Source organism: Lissotriton helveticus, chromosome 10 (genome assembly GCF_964261635.1).
Source record: "Lissotriton helveticus chromosome 10, aLisHel1.1, whole genome shotgun sequence".
Taxonomy (NCBI): Eukaryota; Metazoa; Chordata; class Amphibia; order Caudata; family Salamandridae; genus Lissotriton; species Lissotriton helveticus.
The window spans coordinates 1,148,699,933-1,148,721,080 of record NC_136071.1 but is presented as its reverse complement, the minus strand read 5'-3'; the positions used below and the strand labels follow the sequence as shown (position 1 = coordinate 1,148,721,080).

The following is a 21,148-nucleotide window of genomic DNA, read 5'->3' as shown; positions in this document are numbered from 1 at the left end:
GATCCACTACCCTTTTCAGTTTATCTGTTAAGTCATTACAGATACCTTCTGGATTGTGTTCCATCTTATTAGTATGAGGACAAGCTAGGAGATGAGCTACCATTTCATCCCCGTTTATATGTTTCCATTTCCTCACAACCTTCCATCCTGCTCCGGACTTCCCCTTCTGTTCATCAACCGATATCATGCCCTTCACTTCCACATGTCCATCTATGTGAACCCATGTCACTGGTCCTATAAGCTCTTTGCCGTGTGGACCTCTGCCCCTCTCAGCGAAGCATTCAGACACTAGTGCTGACTTCTAGTTGAGCCTTTGGAAAACTAGCCCTGTAAGGCAAGCCCTTTTTAAATTGAAAGGGCTTTTATGATACATCAATTACTCTGAAGGAGGACTGGTGATTCTACATATAATAACAGGGCACTTTGAGACGTAGGTAATTAAAGCCATACGAAACATTGGAAGGTAACGTAAGCAATATCAATTTTTAGAAATAATAAAGAAAAAATACTCACTGACTGTCACCTTGTCCCTCTCTCCAAGCATGATATTGTTTGGAGTCAAGTCTCTATGGACAATTCTTTTTTCCTTGTGCAAATAACGAAGAGCTAAACACAACTGTGTAGAAAAAACAGACAATATTAACAACATCTGGCCAGTCTATGGTACACATTTACTTTAGCATCGCTGTGAAATCATATCAGTGCATTGTTTCAAAGAACTCAAATGTGAAGACCATAACTAGTGACATTAAAAGTATTGTTGTTATTTTACCTGCTAAAAGAAGAATAGTCCAGATGTGACTACAATAAAGTAGCAATAATTTGTGTGTAAAGTTTGTACAATGTATTTTGTCAGAAGAGTCAATGTTCTGTCACAGTTCTGTGAAGAGATGCTGATTACTGAGAATAAGGGTGTCACCAACCGCATCAACCTCCACTTGGCCAACCTCTTGCTCGCCCATGCCCCCTGCATCTGAAGAGCCAGGACCAGAGGCTGTGCCTTTCCTACCTGTCTCCTAAAGCCTGAATAGACCTCTCCTTACACATCTGAGCTGCCAGATTTATCTTAGAATTTCTCAAGAATCTGAAAATGTGTCTCTTCCAATAGGCCCCGGTCAGGGCAGCCTCCCCCTTGAGGCGCTAGGATACGTTCCCAGGTAATACAGCTTTCATGAACACTTGCACGCACTCATTGGCATACACACACCTCTATTTGGTACTCACACAGCTCTCGTCATCATGCACACAGTTCTGTTCAGCACTGAATCAACTCATTTTAGAGCTAACTGATTTCTGTAGACCTCAAGCATTCCTCCTCCAAACTCATACAACTGTCCTAAAAACTCACACTCATCTCTTTAGCAATCACACACAGCTATATAGACCTAACATAGCTCCCAGCCAAACTCAAACTTCTGTAGCATCACTCTCTACAGCGGTTTCACAGCTCTCTTCTGTGTTTGCACTGATCTTTGGTCTCACATAGATCTCAGCATCACACACCCAGAACTCTTTAGCAATCACATCTCCCTTCAAGACACACTGCTCTCTCCATCACTACGCATCTCTCCATCACTCTCGCAACTCCAGCGTACACAGCTCTCTGTCACTTAAACTGCTCTCTACATTAGAACATGCGCAAAACTCTTCAACCTCCTAAGCTCTCTGCAGCACCTACATCTCTCTCCAGTTCTCAAGCATCCCTACTCGCTTCTCACATGTCTCTCAGAAGAAGAAAGCACTCTCCCACGCGTTCACACTGTAGGCAGCTCTAAACAGCTCTCCTCAGCACTCTCACAGCTCACTAGCACATATAGGTATAATTATCGCAGTAGGTGCAAAAGCCCAGGCCCAGCATGTTATAGGGTCCTATAGAGCACGACTACTCACTTCTAACAGAGTATCCCAACACTGATTATAGCTGATGAAAACCCAGATTAGACACAGTGCTGAGTCTTTACAATAACCACGTTTTCTGGGTTTTCCTAACCTTAGTAAGGTTTTTGCAGGTGCAGATGGAAAGAGGGAATTGATTCCAATGGAGAGCCGCAAGATGGGAGAAGGAGTGGCCCCCAGTCCTGGAGAGGCAAACATGGCCAAGGGTCACCAAAGCCACATTGGAGGATCTAAGTCTTCTGCTGGGTTGATAGAAACTGGCCTTATTGCAGAGATAGCAGGGGTCTCCACCATGCAGTTCTCTGTGCGCATGACAGACTAACTTCAAAATGCACTGCTTTGTGATAAGCAACCACTGAATGTCCTTCAGTAATGGGCAGGCTGATGCTTGCCGAGGGAGGTGACTATCAGTCTGGCTGCAGTGCTTGGCACATTCTTCATCCGAGACAACACTAGCTCAATGGCTACAAAAACAGTCTTGCCATAATCGGGATGCAATAAGGGCTTGCATCCTAGTCTTTCTGCGATGCATAGGCAGCCAAGCAAAGATCTTTCTGAGCATGCGCATTATGCTGAAGCAAGAGCCACAGATATATAGTACTTGCTAGTCATGCTCAGGGCATCATCAGATAAAATATCGAAATTTCTAGCTACCTTAATCGGGGCAAAGGGGGGGACCAATTCTTTGGTACTCTGTCCAGATCTCCTTAGCTCCTCTAGGCCTTATGGCACCACTGGCTCAAACAACTGCTAGTTGTGAATCTACCTGGCAGTCTGTACACTGTGATTGTCTTCTGAAAGGTGTGCCTAACGAGTGTTTAACATATGTACAATTTTTGAAACACCCTTTTCCGTTTCAGTTGGTGCATGGGGTTCCAGGGAATCCCATCTGTTAGATCAGACAGCATTAGGGTGATCGTTCCCCAACATTTTGCCTGGCTCCCTCCATTTTTCCGTACTCGTTTTTGCTGGCTTTAGAACTCTGTGCCGTTTACCACTGCTAATCGGTGCTAAAGTGCGTGTGCTCTTTACCCTAACCATGGTAACATTGGTTCATACCCAATTGACATTTAATTTGCTTATAAGTCCCTAGTAAAGTGCACTACATGCCACTCACCTATGTAGCACCTTAACCATGTCTCAGGCCTGCCACTGCAGTGTCTGTGTGTGCAGCTGACTGCCACTTCGACTTGGCATTTAAAGCTACTTGCCAAGCCTTAAACTCCCCTTTTATTATGTATAAGTCACCACTAAGGTAGGCCCTAGGTAACCCAAAGGGCAGGGAGCTATGTAAGTAAAAGGCAGGACAGGTACTTCTATGTTTTACATGTCCTGGTATCGACAAACAGCTTTATTCGCTTTTCCCAGCTGTGAGGCCTACTCCTCTCATAGGTTAGAATTGGAAATTCCTTAAAATACCCTTAAGTTATAATTTCTGAACAGAAAGGAATAGCTTATTCACATTTCCTATCTTTGGAATGGATCACTGAAATAATATCGACTGACAGAATATCGACTAGCAAAAATATCGAGGAAAAAATATCGACAGACAAAATATCGAGTTTGTATCTACAAACAGGTAAGTACAAAAATATCGAGTACAAAATATCGTTTACAAAAATATAGTTTTAAAAAATATCGACTTTATTAAAAACAGTGTTAAATTAAATTAAAATTAATTACTAAAATATACTTAAAAATACTTAAATTAACTTAAAATAATTAAATAATTAATGAAAGTTATAAAAAAAATTACAATCATATTTGTTAAAACATATATATATATTAACATAATATAATTAAATAATATCCAATATTATTACCGTACAATAGCATAAGTGTAAAAAATAATATTCCCACTCCACAGAGTGCAACTGTAGGGAAAGCGTTGGATAGCGTAGGGGTTAAAATTACTATTCCCACTCCAGTGAGTGCAACAGTAGGGAAAGTGTTGGATAGCGTAGGGGTTAAAATTACTATTCCCACTCCAAAGAGTGCAACAGTAGGGAAAGCGTTGGATAGCGTAGAGGTGAAAATTACTATTCCCACTCCAGTGGGTGCAACAGTAGGAAAATCGTTGGATAGCGTAAGGGTTAAAATTACTATTCCCACTCCAAAGAGTGCAACAATAGGGAAAGGGTTGGATAGCGTAGGGTTAAAAATTACTATTCCCACTCCAGTGAGTGCAACAGTAGGGAAAGCGTTGGATAGCGTAGGGGTAAAAATTACTATGCCCACTCCAGTAGGTGCAACAGTAGGGAAAGCGTTGGATAGCGTAGGGATAAAAATTACTATTCCCACTCCAAAGAGTGCAACAGTAGAGAAAGCGTTGGATAGCGTAGAGGTAAAAATTACTATTCCCACTCCAGTGAGTGTAACAGTAGGGAAAGCGTTGGATAGCGTAGGGGTAAAAATTACTATTCCCACTCCAGTAGGTGCAACAGTAGGGAAAGCGTTGGATAGCGTAGGGGTAAAACTTACTATTCAAACTCCAAAGAGTGCAACAGTAGGGAAAGCGTTGGATAGCGTAGCAGTAAAAATTACTATTCCCACTCCAGTGGGTGCAACAGTGAGGAAAGCGTTGGATAGCGTAGGGGTTTAAATTACTATTCCCACTCCAAAGAGTGCAACAGTAGAGAAAGCGTTGGATAGCGTAGAGGTAAAAATTACTATTCCCACTCCAGTGAGTGCAATAGTAGGGAAAGCGTTGGATAGCGTAGAGGTAAAAATTACTATTCCCACTCCAGAGAGTGCAACAGTAGGGAAATTAAATACTTCATATATTATTTCAATAAATATAAATTAATATCTATCAAAATTTAATTGAAAGTAATTACGAATTTTATATAATATAATAATTAATCAATTAAAATTACAAATTAAATTCAGTTATTACAATTATTTAACTATTAATACAAATTAATTACAAATTAACAATTAATAATTTAACATTTAAAAATTAATTTACAATAAATTCAAATTAAATACAATTAAAAAAGTGTTTTATTTAATTAATTATAAATAAATTACTTCCCATCCTATTCCCCTATAAACCCACAACCCACTACAGAAAATAAATTATTAAATTAACATAATTAGCAATTAATCAATTAAATTAAATTAATTAGCAATTCTAATGTAATTAATTACCCATAAAAAATTAATTAACAATTAATTCTAAAATAATACCAAGAAATTTGTTAGCATATTTAATCAATTATAAATAAATTACTTGCCACCCAAATCCCCTATAAACCCACAACCCGCTACAGAAAATAACCTAGTAAAATTAACATAATTAGCAATTAATCAATTAATTAAAATTAATTGCCAATTAAAAGTTAATTAATTACCAAAAATAAATTAATTAACAAATAATTAAAAATGAATAACAATAAATAACTTAACATATTTAATTAATTATAACTAAATTACTTCCCACCCTATTCCCCTATAAACCCACAACCCGCTACAGAAAATAAATTAGTAAAATTAACATAATTAGCAATTAATCAATTAATTAAAATTAATTGCAAATTAAAAGTTAATTAATGACCAAATATAAATTAATTAACAAATAATTAAAAATGAATAATAATAAATAAATTTACATATTTAATTAATTATAATTAAATTACTTCCCACCCTATTTCCCTATAAACCCACAACCCGCTACAGAATTAAATTACGCAAAAATTAAAAAATTAAAATGTCATTCATTAAAATTATTTATAACATAAATACACACTTTTAACACATATAATAACATAAATAAACACTATAAAAAATTCAATATTATCAAAAATTCGATAATTTTATTAACCTATAATATATACTTCGATATTTTAAATGTCTATATTTTTTACATTCTATATTACATTACTTACCTTAAAAACGATATTTTTGATGTCTATATTCTGTCCAGTCGATATTTTGTCCATTCGATATTTAAAACTCGATATTGTGTCCAGTCGATATTTTGTAGTCGATATTTTGACTGTGCACCCTTTGGAATGGTAATGATTAATCCTCTGTGCTAGTAAAGTCAAATTTAACATTGCTATTTGAGAAAGGACCCTTTTAGAAAGTGGACATTTCTCTGCTTGTACTGCTCTGTGTGCCACACATTTGGGCTAGGTGACAGATCCTTTGTGCATTCCTTTTAGACAGCCACTGAGACAGAAAAGGGCTGGGTGTGATTTATCACCCATCTGCATTCATCTGGATCCCGATGGGTCTTCCTGGGTAGAAGCGAGGAAGGGGCTCACCCTTACCCTTTGAAGGGTAGTGATCTGGCCCCATATAAAGGACTGGTACCCCCCCCCCCACTGTTAGTCTTAAGCGAGGGCTGGGTTGAAAGGGATACTAGTGCACTTCAAACTCACTCTTTGAAGTTTCCCTCACTTCAAAGACCCATTTGGGTTTAAGTACTGTGGGGCAGATTTACAATAAACTAACGCAGCGCGGTGCAGTAAGTCATGCTTTGCTGCTCAAAGGACTCAACTGGACTGTTTTTCTGGAAGGACTGCGACCCTGTTTGTTGCCCTGCGGTCTGCTGCTCCCTGAATCTGCTGGAGGGAGAGCGGGACTCTGCCTTCCCTCCAAAGTGATCTCCACAGGCTTGTTAGCTTGCCTCCTGTTTCTAAAGTCTCAGGGACCCAAAAGACTTCCTGCAGTTCTGTTGGCACTGCTCGACTCTGCCTTCGGTGAGTCTAACATTGCCTGAGGTGCCTCCTCAAAGATTTGGGCCTCAGAAGTGGGTTCTGCTGCTGAGTTTCTGCCGAATCCGACACAGCACGAAGCCCTGCAGCTGACAGTTCTCAAAACCAACGGCAGACGACGCAAAGCCTCACAAAGCAGTGCTGCACAGACTCTCGGAACCGGCGCCAGATTATGCAAAGCTTTGCCGTGCAGACTGCACCCCAGGAATTAAGGTTGTGTTCAGCGGGCCCTAGGGGGTCCCTGTAGCCGGCTAGCATTTCATCACAATCGGTCTGAACTTTGGTTTTGTATCGGCCCCTTGTGACCTGAAGTAACTTTGTTAGCGCTACCTGCTTCTAAGCACTTTATTGCACGTACTTCTTCCGAATTCAATAGCCTGAGTTCTACTTGATGGATTTTCGTTTCGGTCTTATTTTGCACATGTAAATAGTCTCTATTTTTCCAACCTGGTGTGGACTCTTTCTGTGGTGTATTAACTGTGTTGTTGTATGAGTTAATGCACAAATACTTTACATATCACCTTCTAAGTTAAGCCTGCCAGCTCTGTGCCAAGCTACCAGGGGTGAACACAGGATCATTTGGAATTGTGTTGTGACTTACCCTGACTAGGATTGTGGTCCTTATTTGGACAGGGTGTATACTTCTGCACACTAGAGACCCGATTTATATCATCGTCCACACTTGATGACTGGACCACAGAGGCCATTTGCCTGTGGGGGGCAATGCGCACTTCTTCCCACCTCCCCCTGCCAGAGGACGCTTTTCAACTGACTGCTTTTTAGGGGTGAGCATAGCTAGCGTGATTTTGTGTAGCTTAATCATGCGCAATTACGCTCAAAATGCAACAAGATTCCTGAGAATTACACCAGAAGAGCAATTCTGCATTTAGCACTATTTTCTCAGCACAAAAATGCCACCTCACACTCAAATGGATGCAAGGATGCATTCTGTGCTAAGAAACGGCACTAAATGCAACAGAAAACTAATAGCACTTGCAGCTGCCTACACTCGCTGAATGTGCTCTTGGGGTAGGATCTACAACGATCTTACTCCCGGCATTTAGCAGTAGTGTCTTAATGCAAACTGCACCCTTGCATCCAAAATGGATGTGAGAATGCATTTTGCGCTAAAGAGATAGCTCTAAGTACAAAATATCATGAATGAGGTGGAAGAGAAACTAGCAAAAATCCAATTTTAAGAGTGTGTATTTGAATTGTGGTTAAGATGTTCTGGCATTGAGATTTTTTGGTTATCAAGTAACAAAGGTGTCTTAGCACATGCACCAGTGTTTCTAGATGCAACTGTGAAGTTGGTGGTATATTATTAAAATAAAATCTAATGTGTTTTCCGTGGTGGTATGATTTTTCACAGATTATTTTTCTTTAGTTATTTGTCAAACACAAAGTCATCCTGAAAAGCATTAAACATAAAATGCATTTAACAGTATAATAAGATATAGACGCCATATTCAGAGAAAATAAAGCAGAATGCAGACTGTACAGGGTTAATTTCCAAATGTACAATATATGTGCATAAGTAACATTTACATGAGCAAATTGTAGGTAATATATGTATTCATTAGTTAGACATAAAACCCACCATACATTGGCATAAGTATAATGTACCCATTACATAGGTAAGCCTTCTAAATCTATGGCTTTGTGAATCTTCACAAAAGTCCGTAGGAAATGTAAGTACAGAATGAGATATCAGAGGTGGTTGAAATGGAGAACATATGTGGAACTTTTTAAAAGAATTTATAGGTTGATTATGACACATTCAGTCTGGGACATCCCAAAGCAGTCACAAGTTGCTGGGCCCCCACTTTATCAAGTGAGGTAATTTCCCTTTTGTGTTCAGTGGACCTCGGAACCGCGGACCCTCAAAATGGGGAGTAACTACACCTCGACTGTCAGAGTAGCGAGCTTGTGAGGTAGAAACTCTAAACTCAGCAATGTATAACATAACACCCGTAAATTATTGTTCAGTTAATGCTTCAACTTCTAAGGCAGAGCACTCCAAGTCTGATTCAGGGAGGTCCTGTGGGTTAGAAACTCTGAACTGGACAATGCTTAGTAAATTATTGTAGAGACAATGCTTTTTCTTTTCAATAGGAAACATGCTTTAATACACACGTCCAAATACCATACATAAATTTAAAATATTGGGGCGTGGCTTGCGCGCCGTGGAGCAATGGTGGACCCTGGGTAAGCTCCGCATCGCAGCGGGACTTTCTTTCTACATGTGAGCCTCAACTACCATTCTTGGAGCACCGAACAGCAGCCTATGTCCTCCGAAGATGTCGTGCCCTTGAGGACTGGTTTTCTGGAGTGCTTCGAGCGTCTTTGCTCATTTTCGGACTACCGCTGATTTTGCCGTGAATCAGATGCGGGCGGCCGCCATTTCGTGCCGCTGAGCCCGCGTCTCGTATTCCTGGCACCAACTTCATCACGGTATGCTTTCTCCGCTCCTATTTGATGCGCTACCATCTCTTTGCCTCTGATGTTCGCAGCGGTGGTTTAAGCAGCCCTATTAATGTTTACTTCTGTGGTGTGCACGGCCGCCATTTTGAATACCACATTTTGCATTCGTTTTCCTCACATGACTCACATGACTCCTTCTTTTGTTTTTGTTATTTTCTTTTTTGCCAGCCTTTCTAGTTTCACTCACTTATTGCAACAAAGAATACAGCATTGTTGTTCTTTTCCACCTTTATGTAATAATCCTTCTTATGGGCTGAGCTTTGCATCATCATACATCTCCTCACTCGTGTATGCTGTTTGCTTCATCTATGGCAGTTACCAGGAAAAATGCAACGTTTCATGCTGGGTATTAACCCTTTGTCTATATTTGCATTATTCTTCACCTTTTTCAATTGATGTGGTTTCTGCGCTTTTTATGAAAGCACACATGAGTTATATAAATGAGGAACTTGTTATTACTGTGAGGCATCAACTAACCTCTTTTTTACATTACATCTGACCTTTTTGAAGTCTTATTAAATTTTTGTGCCTAATACCTTTGGATTGGAGATCTTTTTATCCTGCTGACCTTCTACAAAGTGACTTATATTCATTCTATATTTTTTGGTGTTTTATACTTGAAATATCATTATGGCGAATGACTCTCATTACGCTCGTTCGTCACTTACTGGTACAAAATCAAAAAGGCATAAAAATGATCTGCCTTCACCTATTCATTCATCCCCAAATCTAGTTCTAGATTCAATATTGGATGAGGTCCGTGGTCTTCAACCCTTTATGTCATCGACCAACGAAAAACTTAAACAAATTGAGGAAAGATGGATTATTATGGAGAATAAAGTTGCAGATCTTGAACAACGAGTTAGTGACCTTCATGATGTCTCCGTCAAGATTCCACAAAATTCATGCTGAGGACCTTGAAAATCGTAATCGGCGCAATAACCTTCGCCTATATGGTCTGCCGGAAAATATTGCGGGTCCGGATATGATTTCTTTCCTTCAAAAATTCCTTCCAGATCTCCTTGACCTTCAAACTTCCATGAATCCTCTCAACATACAAAGAGCACATCGTTTGGGTTGCCTCAATCCTAATGCTTCTAAACCACGGGGTATCATGCTTTTCCTTGAATTCACTGATCTAATGCGGGTTCTGAAAGCTGTGAAACTCAAACGTTGCCTCACTTTGTCAAGACATAATATTTTCATATCACAAGATCTTTCCAATGAAACAAATGCACGTCGTAAGGAATTTCTTGCATTATGTCCTCAACTAAGGCAGCTTAACATCCAATATGGAATTCTCCATCCTTGTCTCTGCAAAATTACCCATGATGGTCGATCACGCTCTTTTGATGATCCAGGAAAACTCAGACTTTACCTCCAAAGCTTGTCACCACATGGAATGGATACTAATGTTTAATCTTGCCTTGTCTTCATGCTGATGCCTTGCATTTCTCTTTTCATGTCTATTCAGTCATTTATTCTTTTGTATGTTATGTAACCGTTTCTCTGAGCTTCTTCATTTTCTACTCTCTTCATATTTCTTTGTGGTCCGTGGTTCTTGCTTCCTGACGTCACCATGCTCGTCATTTCTCGACTTTACCTTTCTTTACAGGTCAGGCTATTTTTCCTTGACCTGTTCACACTTTTTTATCTCTTTCTGTTCCTTGACTTGTTCCCTCCTTTCTTTTTCTTATTCCTCCTTTCTTTACCTTTCTTTTCTCCTTCCTTACTTCATCCCATTTTCAGTCCTTTTCCCTTCAAAGTACTTCTTGTTATTTTCTCGTCTTTTCTTCACTACTCCTATATCTTGGCAATGTGGGTCTTTTTGTAATATTATCTTATGTAGTATGTTTCACATATAATTTTTTGTTGTGGTGTGTTTTCCCTTACAGTTGTGCCCTTGAGATGTGTCATCACCAACTCTGTTCTACCCTCCCTTACTTCCATTATGTGTCATTTTGTTACGTGGAACATACGTGGTCTTGGGAATCCAATCAAGCGACAAAAGGTACTGTCTCATTTATCAAAACTTAATTCACAAATTTCTTTTCTTCAAGAAACTCACTGTAATGATGTTGATTCTGAAACTTAAAAGGCAATGGGTGGGCCAAGTTGTTTTCTCTCCTGCTATCCCCAAAAAGGGGGTGTTGCTATACTGTTCCATAAAGCTTTAGCAGTACAAATATTACCCTCACAATGTGATTCTGATGGACGGTGGGTAATGGCAAAGATTGTGATACAAAATAAAACGCTGGTTCTTTTGAATATTTATGGTCCTGTTAAACCTGATCCCAAATTTTGGAATGATATTAAAGTCCTACTTTCTTCAATTGATTGTTCCAATATTATTGTTGCCGGTGATTTCAACCAATGGTTAGATCCCTTTTCTGATAGACTATCCAAATGTAAATTTCAACCTGATAAATCTCACAAAGCCTTTCAGTCAGGCATTGCCTCTCGTCCATTATATGATGTTTGGAATACTTGTAATCCTGACTTAACTGAATGTACTTTTTTTTCTAATGTGCATCACACCCGTTCCAGAATTGATTATATTTTGACCAGTAAATCTTTGCTTCCCTCTCCCCAAAAATCTGAAATTGGTTCTATTTTCATATCAGATCATGCCCCTGTTTATGCTGTTTTGGATCTTACACATATCTCCCCTCAATTTAGTCGATGGAAACATAATACCTTTTTGTTGAATGATACGGTTTTTCTAAAAGAAGCTTCCTCTTTTATTAATGAATTTTTTAGTATTAATAACCCGTCAGATACCTCTGTTCCTAACAATTGGGATGCCTTTAAGGCTCCTTTTCTTGCCTTTACCATCTCTTTTGTATCGAAGAAGAAGAAGTCCCACAGAAAGAAATATGAAGATCAACTACGACAACTCAAAAGCTTAGAACACACATATTTTATTTCCCGATCTTCTAATGCCCTTCATGATTTAATTAAGGCTAAATCTGAGCTTAACAAATTAGCAACGACTGATGCATGTCATATTTTGCTTAAGATTAAATCTAAATATCATGGTGGTTAAAATTAAGCCGGGAAAATGTTAGCTAACTATTTAAAGATTAAATCAGAGCATAAGACTATCGGCCCTATTCTCAACGAATCTACTAATAAACTAGTGTCATCCGATAATGACATTGCTGAGGTTTTCCATGACTACTATGAATCTCTTTATTCTGATGACACTTTTCCCACTGATTTGAATTTACAAACTTTCTTTTCAGGCCTACCCTCTCCTCAATCTCTACCGGATGAATTTAGTGCATTAGAAAATGACATCACTTCTCAAGAGATAACGAAGCTATTAAAGCCCTTAAGAAATCAAAAGCCCCGGGACCCGATGGTTTATCTGTTGAATTTTACCATTCCTTTAACTCCATTTTGGTCCCTAAACTTCTTATCCTTTTTAATTCATTTATTGCTGACGCAAAAGCTTCTGGCTCTTTCATGGGTGCTTTAATTGTTATCATACCCAAACCTGATAAAGATCATTCCTATTGTAAAACTTTTCGTCCCATATCATTAATTAATTATGACTGTAAAATCTTTGCCAAACTCATTGCAACCTGACTTGACACTATTATTCCACTCTTGATTAGGACTGATCAAGTTGGATTCGTGAAGGGCAGGTTAGCATCTGATAATTCTCGGATGTTTACTAATATCATTTCCTATGGCAAAAAATATAAATCTACCCTTGCAGCGATGTCCTTGGATGCCGAAAAGGCCTTTGATCGTATTAATTGGCAATTTATGTTTCACACTCTCAAATGGTTGGGTTTTGGGTCCTCTTTTATTTCCTATGTTAAGCTCTTGTACTCATGTCCCAAAGCCAGCATTTTTGTGAATAATTACTTTTCTAGTTCATTTTCCCTATCCAGAGGAACGAGGCAGGGTTGCCCCCTCTCCCCTTTACTTTTTATCCTATGCCTTGAACCCTTCCTAGAACGTATTCGTGTTAATTCCCAGATTGCTGGTTTTAAACATAACTCTGTAGAAACTAAATTGTCTGCTTATGCAGATGACATCCTTATTTATATGTCCAATCCCACCGACTCCCTTCCTCATTTTTTGAATGAGGTTCGTTTGTATTCCAGTATCTCCGGTTACAAACTTAACCTCTCCAAAACTGAAGTGTTACCCCTAAATTCTTCATGTTATCAATTTATGTTCAGTGATACTAATTTTGCTTGGTGTCCTCCTAAAATTAAATACCTTGGCATTTGGTTTTCGTCTTCCCTACACAACACATTTAAATTCACCCTTGATGCATTAATAAATAAAATTAATTCACTCCTCCTTATTTGGTCACCCCTATATCTCTCCTAGTGGGGCAGATTGGATACTATTAAAATGATGATTGTGCCTCATATTTTATACACATTGTCTATGCTCCCTGTTAAAATTCCTCATACATATTTTTCTAAAATAAATTCTATATGCATAAAAATTTTATGGAATAATAAACACCCACGAATTGCTTTACACAAACGTATTCACCCTAAGGATGAGAGTGGTGGGCGCTTTCCAAATTTCACTGCTTATCATTCTGCTTTTTTGATTAAACAATCTTTTTCATTAGCATATGATTTTGTGGATAGCCCTGTTCCCAAATTGGTTCATTTTGAACACTCCCTCATGAAAGATGTTTCTTTTCAACAAGTAATTTTTATGTCAAATTGTGCCTTTTTGTCTACAAATCCCATTTTAAAATACTCCAGAGCTTTGCTTTATAATACTTTTTCTAAGGATTTTACTCCTCTCCAATGCTTTTTGTCTTCTAGTGTATGGTACAATAAATTTCTCAAATATAAAGGTAAAATCATTTTACTACAAATACTGGAAAGAAAAGGGTATTATTTTTGTTCATCAATTATTACACGACTTTTCTGTTATCCCCTTCACTACTTTACAGACACACTATCAATTACCTGATTCCTCTCTTCCCGAGTATGATATTATTGTTAATGCCATACAATCTCATCTAAGTACTTTTTCCCTCCCACCTCATTATACAATCTCATCTAAGTACTTTTTCCCTCCCACCTCATGTACCGTCTCTATCTCCTTCCTCACCTTTATATTCTTTATTATCAATTCACAGACCTAAAGCCGCTACTGTATATAAGTTATTATTGTCAATTGCTGTTCAACGCCCTAAGTCTCCAATTGAGAATGCTTGGGAAACAGATTTATCCATTTCTTTATCTGTTACCACCTGGGATAAAATATGGTCTAAATTATTTAAAACCTCTGCTGCTGCTCGTATCACTCAATCCTTGTATTTTCTCTATCAAAGAGCATTTGTTACTCCTATTAGCATTTGTAAATTTTCACCTTCCTCATCTCCATTGTGTTGGTCATGTTCCACTGAAATGGGCACGTTGATACATGTACTTTATGAATGTTCTAATGTTTTATCCTTTTGGAATTCTGTTTGGAATATTTGCATGTTAGTGTTTAACTTTACTATCTTACTCATCTTACTTATGTTCTATATGATATTTGATGGCTTTTATATGTATTTGAAAACTTAATAAAAATTTCCTAAACAAAAACAAAATACAATAAAAATATTTACAAAATAGCAGGTGTAATACCAATTGGAATTCCTCTTAAAGGGCCCTCAAAATCAAAATAGAGGACAAATAATGTACTCTAAAGAAAGGTTATAACCTGGTGTTTCTCTCTTAGTTTTGGGGCACCCTGAGTTGCTCGTGTGTCAGCTGACCTTTATCCCTAAAACAGCAATAGACATGTATTAGCCTATTACAAAACATACAACGACATGGAGATTTCAAAGATAAGACTTGCTGGCTTTGTTGGAATTATTGTGATCATACAATCAGGCCTACAGCACTTGGCAATATATGTCACATTCATTAAAAACTAACGGTCTATGTTTTAGCAAGCAAAAATAGCATGTGCGCTTCACTATCAATAAGCCAGACCTGCAGGCTTTGACACATCTTTTCATAAACACCAAATGAATGTTATTTATTTTCACACTAGAGTGCTAGCTTGAGATGTTATCAGTGATGTCATCAGTGATGCCACTGACCGTGTCATGAATGATGTAATATGTGAGGTCATAAGCAGTGCATTGCAGGGGCATGAGTTATAGTTAGCTCAAGTAACTATAGCTGTTGAATTTCTCTGCTTTTGCATGAGTGAAATGTTAGCCTAACTATAATGTCCCTGTAACCTTTGTTTTTTTCCAGTGAATTTCTACAATTTTTTTCATTCTGTTTTCTAACTACAATGTCCCTGTATGACCTGAGCACACTGACTGGGGTAGACTGGAAATCCTAATGAAAGATACCTTTGTACAAATCATGAAACTTTTCCCTCACAATGCTTTGGTGTTCTCTAACATATGCCAGAGGCAGAAATTAAACTGGTAATCCAAATGATGTCCTCAAACAGACAAAGCCAGAAAACATGTTAATAAAACTGTTTCAGCATTTTCCAGAGACCATAACATGGCCTCTGTCTTCAACAATAACCTGTGCTTCAACATGCATGGCATATTTAGAAGAGATGGTGTTCACTTCACAGACAAAGGCAACAGAGTGTTCCTGAACAACTTGAAACTCTGCATCAGCACGTATATGTAGTCATCATATACACACAATAAACACAACAGCTCTTCTCAGAGCCACCCTGTTTCCCAAGCACTAGTTAATTTTAATTGTAAAACCTTTTTTTTAAAATCTCTCGAATTGGTGGATCTCTCATGTATCGGCAAACCAAAATCACACATATAATGCAAAAGAGCACATTTAATATTTCTAGTAGAGGGTTTTGAACGAGTCTCACAGTGCCTATATTGGTATAATTTTATGTGTGTAAATGTCTTCATGCAGATGTGAGTGAGACGGGATGGGTATGTGAGAGGGTGTGACAGTGTGTAAATGGAGGTAAGTGTGAATGTGACAGTGTCTTAATGGGTATCTGCATGGGTGGGAGAGTGTATGGGTGTAAGTATGAGTAACAGTCTATGGGTGTGGCAGGGTCTGTATGGGTATGTGAGTGGGCGTGAGTGTCTGTATGAGTATAAGTGTGGGTGTGAGTCGGTATGGGTTTGTGAATGGGTGACACAGTATGTCTATACATGTAAGTGTGGCTGTAAGAGTCTGTATAGGTTTGTGAATGGGTGTAATAGTGTCTCTAAGGTATGTGAATGGGGTGACAGTGTCTGTATGGGTATGCGAGTAGGTGGGAGAGTGTCTGTATGGGTGTAAGCATGAGTGAGACAGTGCCTATGGGTTTATGAATGGGTGTGGCAGCAAACATATTACTGAAAAAACAAAGGTCACAGGGACGTTACAGTTAGACAATAGAATAAAAAAATATTTTTGGGCCCTCGCCATGCACTGCTAACTACCCCACATTTTACAAAACTCATGAATGAATGAATGAAACAGCACTTCTATAGCGCATGGCTACCCAAAGGCATCCGAGCGCTGAAGCAAGTAACTGGAGCAAGACAACACCTAGGGGAAAAGCCACGTCTTAAGATGTTTACGGAAGGCCAGAGGATTAGATTCCTTACATAAGTACAGTGCAAGAGAATTCCAAAGTCTGGCGGCATTATACAAGAAAAGCCGTCCGTCACTTCTGGTCTTCTTAATCCTGGGTACTACTGCCAGATGGAGCTCATATGAACGCAGCTGCCTGTTTGCCCGGTAAGGCTGGATCATAGTATTATTGAGAGGTGGGCCATTCCCTTCCAGCAACTTATGGGTGATACACAGGGCTTTAAATTGACCCTCTTCTGAATAGGTAGCCAGTGGAGAGACTGCAAAGCAGGCCTTGCAGAGTGTCGATTCGAAATCCCCATGATCATCCTTGCTGCGCAATTTTGCACAATCTGGAGTTACGCAGTTGCCAAGGTTGGCGCACCTAGGTATAAGGCATTACCATAGTCTTATCTAGATGGAATAAGTGCCTGGATCATCAGCTTTATGGCCTAGAAGGAAAGAAGGGGGAGCACTTTGCAAAGCATCCTTAGGATGCCTTAACAAGAGGCAGCAACCTTCCTGACCTGAGCTTCAAAGCTGAGGTCCTGATCCAGCCAGATATCCAGGCTTTTAAATTCGGTCTTAGGGACGGGGGCAGGGCCCGTGTAGGCTGGCCACACTGTGTCTTCTTTAAAACACAGAGGATTGCCAAGAACCATGAGCTCAGTCTTGTCGCCATTCAGCTTTAAATATGACAGATTCATCCACTTGACGACTTCCTCGAGGCAGGGACATTTTTGATAACATTATTGATAATATCACTGTAACTTTTGCAGTACAATTATTGAGGAGAAAACTGCATGTAGAGAGCGTAAGTTATAGGTACACTAGGGCACGCATTATAGTTACTTCAGCCAATCATAACTATAACTTCTGAATTTCTAGGTTGTTGTGTAAGTAAATTCAGAACCTAACTATAACATCCCTGTAACCTTTTTTCTCATTGAATTTATAAGGTTTTTTAAAATTTTATTTCTTAGCTATAACATCCCTGTAACCTTTTTTTTCCAGTGAATATATATATATATATACATATCGGAAAATGAAAAGAAATATCTAATGGTTGATCATCCTGTTATACCGACCATGTACTTTTTACCAAAAGTGCACAAGACGTTAAACAAACCACCGGGGAGACCAATAATCTCCAGCTGCGGGAGCATATATGAGAATGTGGCTAATTACGTTGATTATTTCATAGCTCCTTGGGTCCCTACCCTCACATCCTACATAAAAGATACAGGTGATTTCCTGAAACTATTGAACAATACGGAATGGCAACCATCATATATGCTAGTTACCATTGATGTGGTGTCACTTTACACCTCGATTGGCCATGAAATTGGCTTGAAAGCAATAGAATTTTTTCTTAAACAGCGACCAATCACTGAACGTGAACACTCTAAAATGCTAGTAGACATGATCCGAATGTGTTTATATAACAATGTTTTTCTATTCAATCAGAAAATGTATAAACAAAAGTGTGGAACGGCCATGGGAGTTTCCTTCTCTCCAAGCTATGCGAATCTCATGATGGGGTGGTGGGAGAGGAACATAGCTTGGAGAGAAGAAAACGACCAACATATGGCAAAAGTAGCACTATGGGTGCGTTTCATTGATGATTTGTTTCTGTTGTGGAAGGGCACTGCAGCGGAACTTGAAACCTTCCTGGGCATTCTAAACTGCAATGACGTGGGTTTGAGTTTCACATTCAACATCAATTCTAAAGAAATTGAATTTCTGGATATTAAAGTATTCATAAAAGATAACAAAATTGAAACGACCACACATAGAAAACGAACAGCAACAAACAGCATTCTCCATGGTCAAAGCTTTCACCCCAAAAAACTGATAAAAAGCATTCCCTACGGAGAGTTTCTTCGTATGAAGAGGAACTGTTCAACAACTGAGGAAATGGAGAAAAAGTTTGAAGATACTAAAAATCAGTTCCAAGAAAAAGGCTATAAATACAATGATATAGCAAAGGGGGCAGAAAAAGCCAGACAAAAGACAAGATTGGAAATATTGACTAATAAAGAGAAAAACAGAGAAGACATGATTGAGGAACGACCAAGAATGATTGTTACATATAGTAAGGAAAGCCACAAGATTCAGAAAATCCTTTCTAAATACTGGCATATACTAATGAAAGACCCAGATATAGGAAAAGAAATTGGAACAGGCCCTCTAATCTCATACAGAAGAGCGCCCAATTTAACAGACCATTTGGTAAGAAGTCATTTCATAGTTAAAAAACCAACAGACTGGCTTCAGAAAAGGAGTAATGGATTCACAAAGTGCATGACCTGCAAGGCCTGCAAAATAGGTCAAAACACTACCACATTGAAAGACCCAACTGGAAAAGAATTTCTAATTAAAACAAAGATAACCTGCGAATCATCATTTGTGGTATACATGCTGAGATGTTGCTGCGGAAAAGAATATATAGGCAGCACGAAATGCCCTTTGAAAAAAAGAATATTAGAGCATATCCGAGCGATACAAAATGATGACAATGCCTATGCCATGGCAAAACATTTAAAACAACACGAAGGAAAAACATGGCAGGACATAAAATATTTGGGATTAGCAATTATCCCAAACCAAGAACGTGGGGGAGACAGACTCTTAAAGTTAAGAAGGTTGGAGTCTAAATTAATAATCAAATTTAAAACTAAGTACCCGAGAGGTTTGAATGCAGACGAAGAAATGCACATCCACCTGTAAAAACATTTGTAGCAAAATCTAAACTGTGATATAGTATGCTTTGCTTGCAGGACGATCGTCCAAAGTTGATGAATGTACGGAATTAATGAACCATATGGGCTGAAACAGATATGAATAGAGACACACATGTGGGGCAAAGGGCACTCAGCCCTAGTAACATCCAAATCTAAGGATAACACTCCCCAGCAATCGTATCACACAAAAAAGTGCGAACGATATAGAAATGTAATTACAACATTATACGTTAAATAGATCCTACTATAGGAATGAAACGTATAAACTGGGACCAATATCCTTAGATCTCTCCCCACATGTCTGCCCTACGTATGTCAACTGACAATAAAGTTGTAAAAAAGAGAAAAAAAGTTACTAAACAATTAATAAACTACATAGCCCAGAATGCATCACAGTAATGTAACATATGGTGCAAGTATAAATTCTGAAATGAAAGAAGGACTAATTGTAGAACACTGCCGTGACCAAGAACGTTTGTTCGAAACGCGTAGGAGTTTTGCTGTAGACCTGAGTGATTAAAAACTAAGTTTTACCTGCCAAGAAGTGTGCCGCGTGCCTTTTTGTTTTTGATATATATACATATACATACATATATTTACTGAAAAAACAAATGTTACAGGGATGTTATAGCTAAAACAAACTTATAAATTCAATGAGAAAAAAGGTTACAGGGATGTTATAGTTAGGTTCTGAATACATATATATACATATATATACATATATATACATATATATATATATATATATATATATATATATATATATATATATATATATATATATATATATATATATATATATATATATTTACTGAAAAAACAAAAGTTACAGGGATGTTATAGTTTGGCTCAGGTTTCACTCGTACAAAACCAGAGAAATTCAGCAGAGATAACTATAACTTGTGCCCCTACAATGCACTTCCTATGACCAGGGGCAACACTGATTTGCATATGTCTGGGTCCAAACTGGGTAAATGTTTGATTTGTTCGGCATTCTGTCCATCATCTGTTCTTTTAGCATTTGTTGCCCTAAGGGGGAAGGGTGTGCCCAGACGTGAGTCCCATGCTCGCTTTGCCACTGGATTCAAGCTCGCCTGGCTGATGAGGAGTGATACCCTGAAACTGATTCCAGGATGCTTTTTTCCGGTCTGGGTAGGACCTGGACTGGTAATTTGGCCTATACTGTTCCCATAGGGAGCAGGGTCAAGACTGATTTGCAAATGGCTGGGTCCAAACTGGAATGGCATGGCAAGCAAAAACAATATGGATTTAACCTAGATCTGTGACTGGGGGAATGTTTGCTTTGTTCAGTATTTCGTGCATCGTCTGTATTTTTTGCATATCCCATTTGGTAGCATCCAACAGACAGACAGCATGCAATGAGCAATGTGCCAGACTACTCAAAGAAAAACATTTCTGTCCCTTGAATCAGTTCTCATAGATTCCCTATTTAGAGGGGGCTGCCAGAAAGAAGTTGGGGTTCACTAGTGGTGGCCTGTACTAGAAGACAGGAATACTGCATTAAGAACTCAGAGTCACCGGTAGCTGATCTATGCACCCTTCCCATGGGCCAACTTACCACTGGTGCAGAAAATGATTTTGACCAAGCTGCTATGTTTGGATCAACCAGTACCTTGTTAAATGTCAACAGAGGCTTGTATGTAGGAGGTCCAGTTTGCAAAATCTTTATCAGAGGTTTGCCTTAGAGTTCTCAGTAGAAAGGGAAAGTTCCAATACTTCTGCCTCTCTTCGATCTACAGAA

General features: G+C 38.6%; 1 protein-coding gene across 3 annotated transcripts in view; it reads right to left on the bottom strand.

Annotated features, from left to right (window-relative positions):
• The window catches only part of NEK10 (NIMA related kinase 10), a 1,104,115-nt gene that overhangs the window by 608,958 nt on the left and 474,009 nt on the right, over positions 1–21,148 (bottom strand). For all 3 annotated transcript variants that reach the window (XR_013601712.1, XM_078663960.1, XM_078663961.1), the window contains exon 22: positions 514–616. Coding sequence is in view for 2 of the 3 variants with exons in the window: in XM_078663960.1 (XP_078520086.1) it covers positions 514–616 (103 nt within the window). In the remaining variant the exon portion in view is untranslated. The remainder of the gene's footprint in view (positions 1–513; positions 617–21,148) is intronic.